Genomic DNA, 17,896 nt, shown 5'->3' with positions numbered 1-17,896 from the left:
ACTTTCAATATCTAACTCTAACCAATGTTGACGAACGTGACTTAGTCTTGAAGACGGATCAATTGAAGACTACCCATTTAATATAAAACTCGATCCATAAATACAAAACATACATTGATTATTTGATTATTTTAAAACAATAATATTATTAAACAATGTTTGAATGATTAATTTATTTATTTATCTCAATTTTCATTTTTATTTTTATACCAACACTTTTTGGTGAGATAGACAAATATTTTTATTATATTGTTATAAATAAATGAGTTTAATCAATCCATGTTATTCAATAAATATATAAAATAAATTATGGAACAAAACATATGCTTAAGTAAGTGATATCATTTAACCCATTAATCTATTAAAAGTGAAATCAAATTATAACTTTTTAACCATAAAAGAATAAATAAGGTTAAAATGACTTATTTTTTAACTTAATTCCTATAAACAAATTTAACTCTCTTCAACCCCTTACCTTAAATACTACAACATTTTATCAAACAAGAGTAACAAATACTTCAAATACAATAACTTTATAAATATATAGCAAACTTTAAATGGAGATATTTATATAAACAAGGGATTTAAAACACTTTTATCTCTTAACATAGAACGTCTCAACCTCATTAGATTTAAAACCTCCATTTTAATGACTAGATTTTTTTTTTGGAACAAAAGGTGGTACTCTATCTAACACACAAATCAAGTAAATGGTCATTCCCATTATTTTACTCTTTTTTTATGCATATTGGATGTACTTATTTATTTACTTATGATATTTAACTAAAAATAAAAAAGCAAAAAGGAAGGCTGTCCCCTCATTTCTAAGTGATGAGAACAAATGTAGGTCCCTTAAACCAAAAAACATTATTGGGAAATTGAATACAAGCATATGAGTAACAAAAATGAAATATGAAAACCCAGAAAATTTAATTTATCCTAATCCATTTCTATGCAATGGAGGATATGTTACTACGTACCTTCAATTATGGCTGGACCAAACTCTGAACCATATGTCCAATCTAATAAAATGACATTTTTAATATCTTTTTATTTATTTATCAAAATAAATTTTATTTATCCAGAGCTAATAGTAATTATCTATATAATTTTCACATACAATTTAAATATTTATAGAAACGTTGGAAAAAATTCACTAGTACAGAAAGAGCTTTAGACGTTCGTTCTTTAGGTGTTTTGACGTCCGATGTTCCTCCAACGTCTTTGTGGGTGACGTCTATGTAGACATCCGTTGTGTCAGGCCGGACGTTTATATAGACGTCCGTTATGTCAGGCCGGACGTCTATATAGACGTCCGTTGTGTCAGTCCGGACGTCTATATAGACGTCCGCTATGTCAGGCCGAACGTCTATATAGACGTCCACTGTGAACCCTCGGACGTTCATATAGATGTCCGACGCCTCGCTCCCGGACGTCTACTTGACTGAATTGTTAGTGGTAGGGGCTGGGGGGTTGGACGTCCGTTTGACACTGCCGGACGGACGGACGTCTATGGGGACGTTAAAAGCCAATTATGCACTAATGATTATACATATACATGTTCAATTATCTATATATAACACTACAAAGACGTTGGATTTATCTCGTTTACTTTCATTATACATGTTCAATTAGTAATTATTGAGTATTGGTTCAAATAATATATTATTAGAACCCATAGTCCATATATGTATGATTAGAGATGGTAATAAAATAGGGTTTGTGTGAATTTTACTATCACATAACATTTTTAAAAGTAAAAATCCTTATATATATCTTTATCATTCTATATCCAATGGATGTGAAAATTTTGTCATATTTTTATCCTATTGAAAAATAAATATATCTGTATTTTGTTTTTTTATTGTTTCAAATATTAATTATTATTTTTAACAAAAATAAAAAAATCTGATCAAGAAAAACATGATAGCATATAATATTCAATGTAAAAAAAATACATATTCTTTTTTTCAATGTCAAATATGAAATAAACATTATAATTTTATAAATATTAAATAAGAATATCAAATAACAATTAAATAAAATTCAAAATAATCAATAAAAAAGTTAAAATAATTAAAATAATGAAATATGTATATTAAAAGTAAGTTACGAAATTAAAAAATATTTTATATAAATTTATAGATTATTTAATAAATTAAATGTATTTAAATTTAAAAAAGAGACAAATAAAAAAATCAACGGAAGAGATGAAAATAAACATATCTATCCATTTTCATCCATTTAAAAAGTTATGTATTACTCATATTCATACGTAATAATTATGCTTCATTAATACAATAATTTTTTGTCAAAATTAAATGGGTTAATCGACTATTCCTTAGTATGATTGTTGTACCAAAAGAAATATTCAATTTATCAGTATAAAAGTTTACTTATTATTAATAGGGTTTTCTTATAGCAAATAATAGTTTGAGTATAATTACTGCAATTTAAAATATCAATCAAAATCTACATTTTTTGTCAATATGCTAACCGAAAGAATCTAATCCGTCACTTTTAGTAAAATTCTGTTTCTTAATTATTTGGACTCAAGTATTTATTTAAAACATTCAAGACCAATTTCCATGAAAAATTATCGATACAAACAAATATGGTGAGTGATATATTAGTTTTCTGCACTATAATAAATATTTTTAAGTGTATAATTATACATTGCAATCATTTGCAAATGGAAAATTCAATTTTTGTTATATAAAAAGAAAACACATAAAAGTTTAAAAGATAGGCAACTTATAAACATTTTTTTTTTCTCAAATGTGAATTTTATTACCATTTTACTAGAAAGCTTGCATAGATAAAGTTTAATTAGATGATCCCTGACAAGAACATAGTGTAACTAAGAGCCTTCGATGATGTTGTTTGATGTTCTAACTAGAATTTTGAAGCATGAAGTGTTTGATGATTTGCAGAAGGTCTTGGACAACTTGTGAGGATGAATCATGAGTGAGAAATCCATGTTCCTTGTCCTTGAACTCAATGTATTCAATGTTCTTCCCTAGTTCCTTTAACCTTGTTGCATAGTCTTTTGCTCTGTCCTTCAACAATTCATTGCCACCAACTATCACTAAGATAGGATCAAGCTTCACATCTGCAAGATTCTGACTATTAGGGCCAAAGGGGTTTGCCAATGGATGATCTCTATTCTCTCCAATAGGTATAGACAATCTCCAAAATCTGTTTCAACAAACGGTGATTTATTTATCGATATTTACATACAAATTCGAATCTATAACAAACGGTGATTTATCTATCGATATTTACATACAAATTCGAATCTATAAATAATGGAAGTATTACATACAAATTTTACTTACATATATAAAAGAATTTTGATATTTTAACAATTTTTTCATAATAACTTTTGACAACAAATTTTACTTAAATTTATATAAAAGGATTTTGATTTTTTAACAATTTTTTTATAATAACTTTTGACAACTACATATCACTATTCTTTTAGCTCGTTTGAATATAATTTTAAAAAAATATTTAAAACATACCGATCACGAGTTCTGATGTTATCAAAATATTTACAAAATTTTTTGTTAAAGAAACATTTTCTTATATAAAATTAACTTGGATACAGAGAGATTTTTATAAGTAATGAAAAAAATATTTTCTAGCGGATTAAATTTAAATTTAGTGTTCTGATAATTGTATATAAAGAATTAAATATAACTAATTTAATGAATTTTTATTATATGTATAATTTAAATTTAATGTTATGATAAGAATAAGTTTGAACAATTCACATGATGTGTTTCGTTGAATCAGGCAAGGCTCTAAAAAGGTGGATTGGCATTCGATGAAAGTTTTTAAATGATTATATTGTTTGAGGATATGACAAAAGAATTGAATTTTAAGTGATTGTCGACATGCTAAATAATGTTGCTTTTTGTGTTGTACAAATGTTCATCACTTTCTCATCGTGTACCCACTTCTATTCTATCATAGGTATTAGGTATTTCAAACTAAGAAAAAAGTTACTTTACACTTGGACTATATATCATATTAATTCATTTTCTTTAAATATTATTAAGCTAGAAGACAAGAAAAATCTAATGCTGTACTTAATAATATAGACAACTATTTTTATTTCTTTTCATTTTTTTCTCCACTGCATTTAATATACCCATCGAACTTTAGAATATTCAACTCAGATATTTCATTACAAACATTTTTGGGAATGACATGTTTGAATTTTTCGTCCTTCAAACCATGATGAATCTTTTGATTTCCTCACATTCCAGACATCAAAACATCATATAAATTCTTATATTGTTTTAAGGTTAGATTAATACATTGTGCTCATAGGATATATACGATGTCTTGTTCACATTTAATAGAAAAGATTATTTATTTCAGATGATTACTATATTGATATTTCCAATACATGAAAAAATTTATACATGCATAAAAATGTAGCAGATTGAATTTGTTTTATAAATAATTTAAAGAGTTAAATATGTTTGTATAAATTTTAAATTTTAATATATTTTAGGTTTTTAAACTTTAAAAATAAATGAATATAATTATTTTAATTTAATTATATTAACTTTTTTACTTTGTATGTTTCTTATTAGTATTTGAATTATTTATATCATTGACAATTTTTTAATATCAACTAATAATGTTTGACAAGTGAAAAAAAAGTTAAAATAACTAAATTAAAAGAACTGTAATTCTTCCCTTTTAAAATTTTATAGAAACTAAAATATTTTAAACTTTTAATATAAACAAATTTCAATTTTGTGTGTGAAAATTTAAACATAATGTAATTTAAATTATAATAATTAGTTGAGGATATTATAATAATTTTCTATTATATTTTAGTTATTGATATTTTTGAAATATTAAAATATTGTTTTACATAAATGATAAAAAAAATGATGCTTTTGAAAAGTGAATTAGAATGATGAAAATCTTGAATGATCACAGATAAGCTGAATTTTCAACCTTTACCTGTCCAGCAAATCAAGTGTCAGCATTTCTTCCGGAGGGCCCACCTCAGACTTGGTCCGAACCACCCCACCGAAAAATGGGCCCATCATCACGTAACCTCGTACTCGAACCGGGTCCATCTCTCTCGAACCGGATCCGAGCTGAACCGCCAAGTGGTGCGCAATGTTCCCGCCAGACGAGTCGCCAAACACAAACACGCGCTCAAAGTCAACGCCGCTCACCCACGAGTCCCCGCCATGTCCCTGCCTCTGCAGCCACCGCAAAGTCTCCACGCAATCGTCCACCGCTGCGGGAAGGCGGTGCTCCGGTGCCAGACGATAGTCCGGCGCCACCACAACCGCACGGAGATCCACGGCGAGACGTACACAACATGCATGAATGTGCGGCCACGCGTGCGACCCGAAGCAGAAGCCCCCACCATGTAGGAACATTAGCACCGGTAGTTTCTCCTTGCTCTCAGCACCATTATCGTCGTTATCGAGTTTAGGTTTGTAGAGACGGAGGTGGAGGTTAAATTTCTTGTGAAAGATGTAATCTTTGAAGAGTACGAGGTTGTTGTGTTGTTGGGTAGATGAGGGTTGTTCTTGGAACTGAATATTGGAACGAAAAACGGTGCCATCACTGAAGAGTTTGAGGAGGCCCATGCAGTCTTCTACTATGTGTGGAGGAAAAGCCATGATGTTGATTTACTGTACTAAGTTGTTTTGGTTTTGATGAGGGATATAGAATGAGAGTGATGAGAGGCTTAAATACATAAACACAAGAGCATATTGATACCAAAATGTCACCAAGTTCATGACTTGTTATTAGTGGGGTAAGAGAAAGGCATCTTTGGTTTTTATTTTTATTTTTTATTTTATTTTTATTATTGAATGAAATTAATACCATTTTTAGTATCTTTTATATTAGGTCATAAACAATAATGATTTATAGATATATTTCATGTATGTGCTTTTTTATTTTTTTTATATGTTATGCTCTCTTTTTTTTCATTTCTATTTATTATCTGAGTTTCAATTTATATTTATATATAGAGATTTTTTTTAGAAAGATAAAATAAAAGATTCACCACAAATAAATGTAAAGTAGTATACATCACCTTTATTTTGTATTTGACTTTTCTTTTTGTTTTTAATGCATACAAGTCTTTTAATTTACACTTAAATTGAGTACAAAAAGATTGTATTTTAATTCTTGATAACAATATTAAAATAAGAGACCATCAAAAGTAAGTTATTCAGGACATGCATAAAAGAATTTGCTCTATTTAATTTGTGTGAAATATTTGTTAACTTCATTATTAAGGAATTTGACTGAATATTTTTAACGAAATTTCTTCCTTTATCTTTAATAAAAGATAAATACTAAAACTTTGTAGTATTCTATAATGCTGTGCAACTCTCAAAAGTCCCATGTTGAGACTTTTGCCAACTATAATCACCTAATATGTTGATTAGGTTAAAAGAGAATTAATATTCATTATCACTTTGGCAAAAAAATTTCCATTTTTATATGTTTTTTTCTCGATAGAGAGAAACATATAAAAGAGGAACACGAGATGTGCCTGAAAAAAATTTGAGTGCTGAGTTCATGTTATGACATAGGCACGACACTTTCACTGCTTTATTATCAATGAAATCACTGAAATAATTCAAACCGAAATCTAAACCTAACTTTTTTTTTATATTAAAATCTAAATCAACAGCTTCTGTCATATTAACCCATTCAAACTGAGAAAATAGTAATTATCAAAGCATATGAATTTTGAAAGCAGTGAAAGGCGAAAACCATAAATGGTCATTTGACACGTGAGAAAACGATGGGAAGAAAACATGATATAGAGGTGGTGATGATCTGATGGAAGAGAGAAAATATAAAAGATGTAAAGTTAATGTAATAATTGAGGTGTAAAATGAATAAAATCAAAAGAAATGTAATGAAAAGTCAAAAACATAAACAAAAGTTCATGACAGTAACGTTTCTCTTTCTCCATTTTTGTTGAACGTGGAAGGGTGGCACACCAAGATGTGACATAAAGAAGTGAAAGAGGAAAGCAAATAATGTTACTGTTGCTGGGGAATGACATGTTTGAATTTTTGGTCTTTCCAACCATGATTGCTATTTTGATTTCTTCACGTTCTCGAAACTATAACATTGTATAATTTAGTTTCAGATTGTTTCAGAGATCAGACTGAGACATTTTGCATAAAAGATATTGCGCTGTTGACAATTGAAATACTTGATTTTAGATTCCTGTAAAAAGAATTCTGAGGTATCTTTCTGCTGTAGTCATGTGATGGCTTATACCACAATTTGGTATTATGAATAGTTTTCTACCTACCGATACGAGGGGGAAATTATTTTCATTGGTTAAACTGGAAATTAAACTTTTTTAGAGTTTAGAAAAACAGTAGTATGTAGGGTGTAATGTAACAAAAATATATTTTAGAAATACCAAGTGATATAAAAATTATGAGATTCGATTATTTTAATATTAAATAATTTTAATATAAATAATTATATTATAAATTAGTTTTATTTTTTTAAAATATATTTAGAAATCACTTTTTTAGAGTTTTTTTGATTTTTTTTGATTTTTTTTAGAAGTTTTTTTTTTTATTCATTTGATTGAGGAATTAAGATCATAAGACCGATTCTAGTGGCAAACTCTTCAATTCAGATCGATCAGTTTCTTCGTCTGAGTAAGTTAAGTTTCTATCTTTTTTTCTCTAGTCCTTTCTTTCTTCTCTTGCATGTGGGCCCACTCATTTTGCATGTAATGTCTGAGTCTTCTATAAGATTCTCTGTTGATCAGTGGTAATAACGATATACCCTGATCGTGTTTTTGTGATCTGTAGGTACAGATAGAGCTCCTTGAGCTATATGAGCATAATAGGGTCTCTAAAGCAGTTGATCTTCTAAAAAGGTAAAAGAAGATAGTTTTATGTTTTAAGTATTTAATTTCCATTATGTTTGATGAAATTTCGAAATGAAAATATGATTTAGTTATGTTAGAAGAATGACTTGGTGAAAATGTTGTTTTGATTAGAGTGAAATTGGTTGTATGATGCTTGATGACTTGTATGAGTATGTGTTTGATTGGAATAACCTTGTTGATGGTATTTTAGTGAAATGGTGGTGTTATAATTGGTTGGATTGTTGAATGAAATTGAAATTGTAGAATTTTAGATCATTTTAGTCAAAGTGAGAGGTGTTAGTAGTTGACTTTCACAATAAATGGTAAAATGGATAAAATGAGAGTTTAAGATCTTTGGTAGTGTCATTTTTGATGTGTTGTCTGATCATTGTATCATTCCTTACATAGTTTATTTACCCCCTTATGTTTTTGGATGTGTTATATATGTTCATTTACACTCACATCAACGTACAAAGCTATCAAATGTGTTTTTGTTGGCTATGGATCAACTCAAAAAGGTTATCGTGCTTACCATCCACCATAAAAAAAATTATATTTCTATGGATGTGACATTCAATGAGCATAAATTTTTTATGTTGATTCTACACTTCAAGAAGGTAATGAAGTGAAATGCATAATCATGATGTTAGTATGTTTGATATCTCAAATATAAAATTATATTGTGAAGATAAATTATCATGTGAGGATTATTCTGCAGGAAGTGAGCCAATTCTAAATATGGACGCTTCTTTTTTGGATAATACAATGTCTTTTGATCATAACCAATTGGCTCAATCTTCTTCACAAGTTCAGCTTGACTCTTCAGAGGTACCTTCTGATCCTATCCTGATAATACTAATGTAGGTGAAACTAATCATGAACTTGTTTCTCTTGATCCTACCTTTGATAATACTAATTTAGACAAAACCAATCATGAACTTGATTCTTGTCTGCCTGAGACCACCAACACACCAAACACTGAGTCTACTACTGTTCAATATAATCTTCCTCTCCGTTCTAACCGTGGTCAACCTCCAACTGAATATGAACCAGACCTCCAAGCCAAAGTTAAATATTCCACTAATAGATATGTGTATCTCAGAGGTTATCTAAGTCATATTCATAATTTGTATCTCAATTATCTTCAATTTCTATTCATAGTAATATACAAGAAGCTTTAGCAGATCCTAAACGGACCATAGCAATGGTTGATGAGATGATAGCTTTAGAAAGAAACAACACTTGAGATTTTTTGTCCTTACCAAGAGGAAAGAAAACTGTGGACTGCAAATGGGTATTTACAATTAAGTATAAAGTCGATGGAACTATTGAGAGGTATAAAGCACGACTTGTGGCTAAAGGTTACACTTAGTCTTATGGTGTAGATTATCAAGAGACGTTCGCACCGATAGCCAAACTCAACACTGTGAGAATACTTTTGTCGCTAGCAACAAATCAGGATTGGCCTCATTTACAATTTGATGTGAAAAATGCTTTCTTACATGGAGAAATTTTAGAATAAATTTATATGGATTCTCCACCAGGCATGACAAATTCAATTGGGAAGGTTTGCAAATTAAAGAAGGCTCTATATGGATTAAAACAATCCCCAAGAGCATGGTTTGGAAAATTTACCAAGTTTATGGAGGCTTTTGGCTATAGAGCAAGTAACTTTGATCATACCTTATTTTTGAAGAGAGGAAAAGGAAAAATTATAGATTTGATTATATATGTAGATGACATGATTGTTACAGAAAATGGCCAAAATGAGATTTTTAGTTTACAACGATACCTTGCATCTGAATTTGAGATGAAATAACTTGGAAACCTCAAATATTTTTTGGGTATTGAAGTAGCTATGATCAAAACATGACATTTTTCTCTACAAACAAAATATACTATTGACTTACTATCGAAAACCGAGCTGCTTGGGAGTAAACCAGTTAATACACCAATTGAACAAAATCATAAACTCTTTCAGTGTTCAAATTCAGCAAGCATAGACAAAGGGAGATACCAAAGGATGGTAGAAAAATTAATTTATTTATCCGATACACATTCCAATATTACCTATATAGTGGATGTTGTTAGTCAATTTATGCATGACCCACGAAAGCTTCATATGGACGATGTGGAGAGGATTTTGAGATATTTGAAGTCTACTCCTGGAAAAGAAATGTTGTTCTCAAATCATGGAAACTTAAAGGTAGAAGGGTATACTGATGCAAATTGGGCAGGTTCAAAAGATGATAGAAGATCTACCTCTGGATACTTTACTTTTGCAGGAGGGAATCTTGTAACTTGGAGGAGTGAAAAACAATATGTAGTAGCAAGATCTAGTGTTGAAGCATAATTCAGAGGCATGATACTAGGTGTATGTGAACTTTTGTGGATTAAAAATGTGCTCTCAGATTTGGGTTTTAAACAAAATGAAATTATGAGTTTGTACGGTGACAATACGTCGACTATAGCAATTGCTCACAATCTTGTGTAACATGATAGAACAAAACATGTGGAGATTGATAGACACTTCATCAAATAAAAGCTGAAATAATTTTCTTTCCCTTTATAAGATCAGAATTGTAGTTGGTTGATGTTTTCACTAAAGGAGTGTCAAGCAGGGTGTTTAATGAGTCTCTGTTCAAGTTGAGAATGTGTAATATTTGTAAAATGGAGTGTTATAATATCCATACACCAACTTGAGTGAAGGTGTTAAAATATGTCAAATATTCTCTTAACTATAATTTAAACATTATTATAATTTGTGCAGATACCATTCCTTTAATAGAAGAAAATCATAAACCTTTCTGTGTATATATTTATTGTACACTAATATCTCAAATAATATATGAAAATTATTCTTTAAACATTTTTTTTATATCATGTAAGCACACGTACCTTCTTGTTGTCATGATTACATTCACCTACTTCACCATGTTTTTCCATTTAAAAAAAAGAAAAGAAAAGACAAAACTATTGAACTACAAAAACCCAATAAAAGAAAGAAACAACTCCATAAACAGATTGAAAATAACAAACCAATGACAGAAGCATCGAACAAGAAACCTTACAATGCACAATCATGAAAAAAAGAAAACAAGCTTATATAAGAATCCAGAACAAAAAAGAGCAAAAACTTAATCTTATGGACAAAAGGTTTTGAAAAATTCAACATAGTGTATAACTCCAACACCGTCCACATTGTGAAAAAGAGATAAAAAACCTAAACCAGAAAATAAAGATGAATACCTACAACAAAGGAACAACAAAACTCGTCATGAACTACGGTGGTTCGACTAATAGAACCAATTACCTTGTAATACATGCAAATGTCAAAATATTATAAAAAAATGTAAATATATCATTTCCCTTTTCCTTATAACTTAAATGGGAATACAAAATGGAGAATATCATGATTACCGTAACTGCGTAGCAAGATTCGAACAGAAAAAGAAAAGTCATAGATAGAAAATTAAAGTTACGGATAAAAGAAAGAAAACACTTTTTTTCCCCATTGTAGACAATTTTTAAAGTTTATTGACGTTAGATTATCAACTTTTTTTAAACAAGATTTTTTACTGTTTAAATACAATTTATTTTTGTAAAGAACTAATATTTTATAGTATATGTTTTATTAATTTTACAAGTTGTTTGTTATTGAAATTTTGTTTTTTGATAAATGAATTTTTACCAACATCTTTTTTCTAGTTATAAACTTATATATTTATTAAATTACTTTATTCAAAATTTATAATTTTTTATAAACTCATGTAAATAATAATTTAAAAAATATATTTAATTTAATATTTATAAATTAAATAGGAATAAAAAATTTGAAGAGTGATTATAATAAATAAGATAATTTAATGATATTGTAATTATGGTAATAAATAAATTATCACAATAAAATATGGCATATAGGGTTTCTTTTTTTGTAAAATTAATTTTGATAAATATTTATTAATTTGGTTAAAATAATTTATTTAACAATTTTGTGTGTAATAAGTTAAAAAAATAAAATTAAACAATAATTTGATTGTAGTTGAAAATATTTGAAAAGAAATTTAATGTAAAGTTAAAAATTAATGATATGAATGTAAAAAAATTGAGTTTATTTATAGAAAAATTAATTAAAGAAAATATTAAAAAATTATAAATTTGTTTAAAAAATATTATTTAGAAAAAATCTATAAATTTAAAATATAGCAAAATATAAAAATTCTTAATAGATTTTATAAAAAATTTAAAATACAAAAAGGTATAAAATTCAAAAACTCGAATTTAAAAATTCAAATTATTCAAAATTTTTATTACATAAATTATTTAAACCAAATAAATATACATTTATAAAAATTAACTTTACAAAAAATAACAATAATTACAATATTTTGTTATGATAATTTTTCTATTACCATAATTACAATATACTTTAACTATCTTATTTATTATAATTATTTTTCAAAATTCTTATTCCTAAATAATTTATAAAAATTAAATTAAGTATATTTTTTAAATTTATATTCACATGAGTGTATTAAATGTTATAAATTTTAATAAAATATTTTATTATAAATAAATATACAAATCGATAAAATTAGAAAAAAATGTTGTTAAGAATTTATTCCTCAAAAATTAGAATTCTAACAACAAATAACATGCAAAAATAGAGAAAAACATTATGATAATTTAATCTTTCTTAACAAAAGATTGTATTTAAACATTAAAAGGATCTAGTTTAAGAAAAAAAATTCAGATAATATACTTATATTAATAAAATTTGAAAATTGTCTATAAAAGGAAAAAGGTACAAGGAAAAGGCAAAAGTTGTAAATAGAAAAAAATATTTATGAAAAGTGTAAAACAAGGATCCATAAGAATGTACAACATTTTATATTTTATAAATGATAAATGTAACTGGGCATTGTTGGAATTTATCTTAATTTTAATAAAATGTATTTATCAAATATATATAATATTTCAGTTCTTAAATTGGATATATATATATATATATATATATATATATATATATATATATATATATATATATATATATATATATATATATATATATATATATATATATATATATATATATATTTCCCAATATTCGTTCAAATACCTATATATGTCATTATATTATTTTCTGCTTAAAAATTAGTAAAATACATTAGATAATTTTTATTTTTATTTTTAAATATTTGAATTTTAATCAAATATTATTTGAAATTTTTATTTTATATTTATATAATTATAATTTTTTTAAATTTAACATTGAGTAAAAAAATGTATTATTTTGATATTATATATCTAATAATATTAGATTTTTCTATTATGATATTTCTTTGAATTTTTAAGACTTAATACTACTGTTGGTTCTTATTTTTGTCAATTTTATTCCATGTGAAACTCATTTTTTTCGAATGTTCAATAGTCTCTAATTTCATAATTTATTTTAATTTGGTCTTTTTTCCGCAACATTTAAATCGTTAACGACAAAATGTCTATAGCACCAACCAGTGAATTACATGGCAGTTATTGGCTGACGTGGTTAGGAACAGAGTTGACTAAGGATGGTCGCACCAATGAGGACTTGACATGTGACAACCCCTTTCTTCACCCAAAATTAGGGTTTCAGATTTGCATTTGCAGATTGGGGAAAAACTTGCTCTAGTGCCGTCATGCAAGAATATGGTTTCTCCTTCACGATGGATATGGTAAATTTCATGATAGTTGGTTTGCTTCTAGGTTTTTCTCCTGTAGGTGATGAGAAGGCGTGGTGGAGACATAAAGAGGCGTTGGTGCGCTAGTTGAAGATGATTGCGTGATTCGGCTTTACGTTTCTGCGATTTGGGTTTTGCTCGCGAGAGGTTGGTGATGATGTTGGTGGCTCTTCACCATTGCGGCACAAATCGTGCTTATGGTTTGAAGGAGATTTCTGGTTCTCTGGTTTTTGATCTTCTATGTTTTCAGGTTGATGGTGGCTAGTAGAGAATGAAGAAGCTTCACGACAACGTTGCTCAAAGGCGCGAGGAACTCACGATTCGGTTTCGTGATCCTTGTGGGGTAGCGTTTGGAATAGCGGCGCGACCAGTGCGTGATATGTTCGCAAAAGGTTTTTAGTTAGGGTTTCGAAATGTCTGATGATGGAGGTGCGAAGATGGTAGTTGTCTGTGAGCGTGGCGGTAGCGACTAGGGTTAGGTGGTGGCTAGGGTTTCTGGGAGAAATTAGGGTTTCTGAAAGTAGGAGTTGATGATGATGACGTGTCAAGGGTGATGTGTCCACGTCAGCCAATAACTGGCATGCAATTCACTGATTGGTGCTGTGGACATTTTGCCGTTAACGATTTTAACGTCATTAGCCAAAATTGAACATAAATTACGATATAAGAGACTACATTGAATATTCGAAAAAAATGAATCCCACATCGAAAAAAGTTGACGAAAATAAAGACGAACAATGACATTAAGCCAATTTTAAATTACTTAATCAAAATTTTAAATAGTAAATGGATGAATACACGAATACTCATTCTTTCATATTACATATGAAAATGTGGATGTAAATGAATTTTTATTTTGGAATGTAGACAAGGATATAGTTTTACTTTGACAATATGAAACAATCAAATTTGCACTCCTAACTTCTGGTCCTTATTAACATAAATCATATATACTAGATACCAAACTTGATTCAAGATGACTCAACTCACCCTGAATTGACTTGGACTCGTGCCGAATCAATTTAATTTGGATTTGGTTAACATAACTTTATATAGATTCAGGTCAACTAGGCTCAACTTGAACTAGGTTGACTCGACTACATCATGGATTGGTTTGGTATGGTATTGATCGAATTAAGACCAACTTGGGCCTAATCCAATTCAACTGAAAGTAGGTTAGCCCTAACTTGGATGAACATTAACACACTTTGACTTGGCTCGATTTGGGTTCAAACTTGGATCGGACAAACTCAACTTAACCTGGGTTTTAGTAGACTCGACTTGGCCCGACTTAAGTTGGTCTAGATTAAGCTTGACCATACGTAGTCTTAATTGGACTATGATCTATTTAGGTCTACCTCAACTCAAATATGAATTCACTTGCTCGAAAATATGTAGGATGCTTCTCCGTACAATATATCTTTATATATTAAAAACTCTAAAACTCCAAACAACAAAATGGAAGAATGGGTGAAGATGAAAGGTATGGTTGGAAGTAAAAAGCATATTCTTAATGAAGAAAGAAAGGAGTAATGGTGTTGTGGGGATCTCCTCCTTTACAGAATAGAGAGAAGGAAAATCAAATCCCTGAAGAATCTCTCCTACTTGTGCAATTCTTGTTTCCTTATTGGTTCTTTTGGTAGCATAGACCTTAGCCTTTAGAACCTAGATTGACACAAACAGAATCCTAATCTTGTCGTACCCACATCATGGGTCAATATCTCCATTCCATTAGTCAACATGTTGATGTGCCTTTCCCTCATACAATGATAGTTCAATTGCCATGCACCACAGGCTTGAACAAGGGTTAGAACTTTGTGTTGTCGCATATACCCCAAGATCCTTTTCCTTTCTTTTTCAATGAATTATCTAGGAAAAGTGAAAAGAACATCTCAGTGTTGATATTGGACCGACAAGGAAGGAGATAACGATGACGATGGAATCCAGTGAATGTTGGTGAGCATGATATTCTCCGAAAAAGGTCAAATTAGTTAGTAGGTGTATCTGAGTAGGAATGTCCAAATCCCCAAAGAATATTCATCTCTATGGGGTGACTAAGGAATGGGGTCACCCATTCATCATTTCCAATAATTTCCATCACTAAATAATAATGAATCATTTTTTTTTCATTCTAATGCTTTGTTTTAGACTATAATCTCATTCTGGTTGGAACTCTGATTAAAACCTCATCAAAGTTTGTTTTCATGGAGGAATGACTTTAAATAGTGTTCAAACATTCCACTTTGATTCAACACATTCAATAATTTTTGTTCATACATGTTCTGAGGCAAAATTTGTATGAACATTTAAGTACAAGAGTGTCTTGTACCAGTTTATCAGAAGAATATATTATAGGTTGTCTTGCAGCAAGTTCATCATACAATTACAGACCACTTTTACCTTTGCACCATTTTAACTTAAATGGTCTGAACGATGAAGATTTTCTAGAACAAATGATGTTGTGCACTACACTTTCACATGCCACAAAAGGTAATTTTCTGACATGTTTTCATTTTTATAGAATGCTTAATTTTCTTATTTATATTCAACCTGGGATTTACAACTCACATTTAAGTTTAACGATAATGAGATCACTTAATCATTTTAGATATGACTTTAAATGTATATTAGAAACAAATCATGGTTAAACCTCCAACAATGATTTGGTGGAATAAAATCTCACTCGAACTTAGTAAATAAAAACAAAAAACTTAGGAAAGAGGCTGAGTTAGATTCTATTATTAGATTTTGTTTCGACTCATGTCTTTTGAGATAGTACTGTTAAGGTAAATAAGTGTGTTTGAGTTGATGTGCCTTTTAGAAAAATAATATCCACTTTTGAGTTTTGTTATACTTTTTCTTTAAAACAAGTGTTATAGTGTTAAATAAAAAGAATGTATTTATATTATCATTAATCTTTAACTTTTATTTTATTATGTGAAACTATAAAAGTTATCGGAATCGGAACGTTTAATTATGAAAAATTGAGATTTAGTTATTGCTAAAGTTGATAAAAACTACTTAATAACGATAAATAATGATAAAAAAAATTATAACCTCAAACTTGTTAGTTTGTTTATTTTCAATTGAGTTCAATACTTTTTACAAAATCTTTATTTTAATTTTTTTTAAAATTTAAAATTTTCTAATTTTATTTGATAAATAACTATTAAAAGGATAAATTAGAGGGATTTATCGTCTCACAGGTTAGCTATGCTTGTTAAGAATATTTAATTACAGAATATGAGCACGTTAAGAAATCTCTAATACAATTTTTTTTATAAATGGAGCAATTTGTAATGTTTTAGGTGATTTTAAGTATCTATAGAAACTCTTGTATACCTTATAATATCTATCCTCATGGTTATACAATTTTACTAACATTGTTTATTTTTATTCGCTTTTGACTATTATCTTTATTCTACTTTCTATATTTTTAATGATTTCTATTTCTGGTATAATCCTTTTTTTAATAATATTTTATTGTTTATAACTCTTGCACCGATTTACTATATATTAAATATGTAATTGTATTAAAATATATTATTAGAAAAGTGTAGTTATAAAAGGTCAAAATGTGACAAGTCAAGCTATATTTGAGGTTAGCAAACTATATTTTTATTATAGCTAAAATTTATACAAATTTTATTAAATAAAAAATCAGGTTTATAATTGTATGATTTTAAATAAATTTTAATTGATAATCAAAGTGTGTTTGAGGTTAATGTATACATTTTTTTAGCACTTCTCACATGGAGAGTCTCAATGACACCTACCATTTTCTGGGTTTGGGCTCTTGGTGGACTGTTATTTAGAGCTATCACTAGTACATTAAGAGGATACTGCACTGGTTACTTTTGCTTTTAGGCACCGGTTCTACAACCGAGTCATATACCGGCGAGGTAAAAAGATTAAACTTTATGCCTCGGTTATAGACCGGGATAAAATGAGACAAGAATATGCCTCGGTTCTTAGATAACCGAGGCAGTAGAGTGTATTTTTTTTTATTTTTCGTACTGACTCTCATTCACGGTTCATTCATTTCTCAGTTCATTCATTTCTCAGTCATTCTCTCATGCCAAACAAATCTAAGAATTCTCCCAAAATTTCTTCCAATTTCAGCTCCCAAAATTTCTTCCAATTTCAGCTCAAAAATTTAAAACAAAGAAGAAAATTGTAACAGGAATCAATCAGTCCATACTCAATCAGCAACACAATGTCATCAATGTCCAAAACCAGAGAAGCAAAATGCGTGTCACAATGCAAAGGGCAT

At 28.7% G+C, this 17,896-nt stretch overlaps 1 protein-coding gene across 1 annotated transcript; it reads right to left on the bottom strand.

Moving 5' to 3' along the window:
- Positions 1-2,771: 2,771 nt before the first annotated feature.
- LOC108325624 (probable carboxylesterase 15) lies at positions 2,772-5,754 on the bottom strand. Its single transcript, XM_052874985.1, has 2 exons — positions 4,987-5,754; positions 2,772-3,198 (listed from the first exon to the last, which is right to left on the bottom strand). The coding sequence occupies exons 1-2, from the start codon at positions 5,661-5,663 to the stop codon at positions 2,892-2,894; spliced, it is 984 nt and encodes a 327-aa protein (XP_052730945.1). The 5' UTR covers positions 5,664-5,754; the 3' UTR covers positions 2,772-2,891.
- Positions 5,755-17,896: the final 12,142 nt, after the last annotated feature.

Source organism: Vigna angularis, chromosome 3 (genome assembly GCF_016808095.1).
Source record: "Vigna angularis cultivar LongXiaoDou No.4 chromosome 3, ASM1680809v1, whole genome shotgun sequence".
NCBI lineage: Eukaryota > Viridiplantae > Streptophyta > Magnoliopsida > Fabales > Fabaceae > Vigna > Vigna angularis.
This window is presented reverse-complemented; position numbering and strand designations above follow the sequence as displayed.

Bases quoted from the DNA above. Each gene is read 5' to 3' on its own strand.
- LOC108325624 (XM_052874985.1), bottom strand. From the start codon at position 5,663: ATGGCTTTTCCTCCACACATAGTAGAAGACTGCATGGGCCTCCTCAAA. The intron at 3,199-4,986 runs GTAAAGGTTGAA...TTGTTGAAACAG, and splicing joins ACACTTGATTTGCTGGACAG to ATTTTGGAGATTGTCTATAC.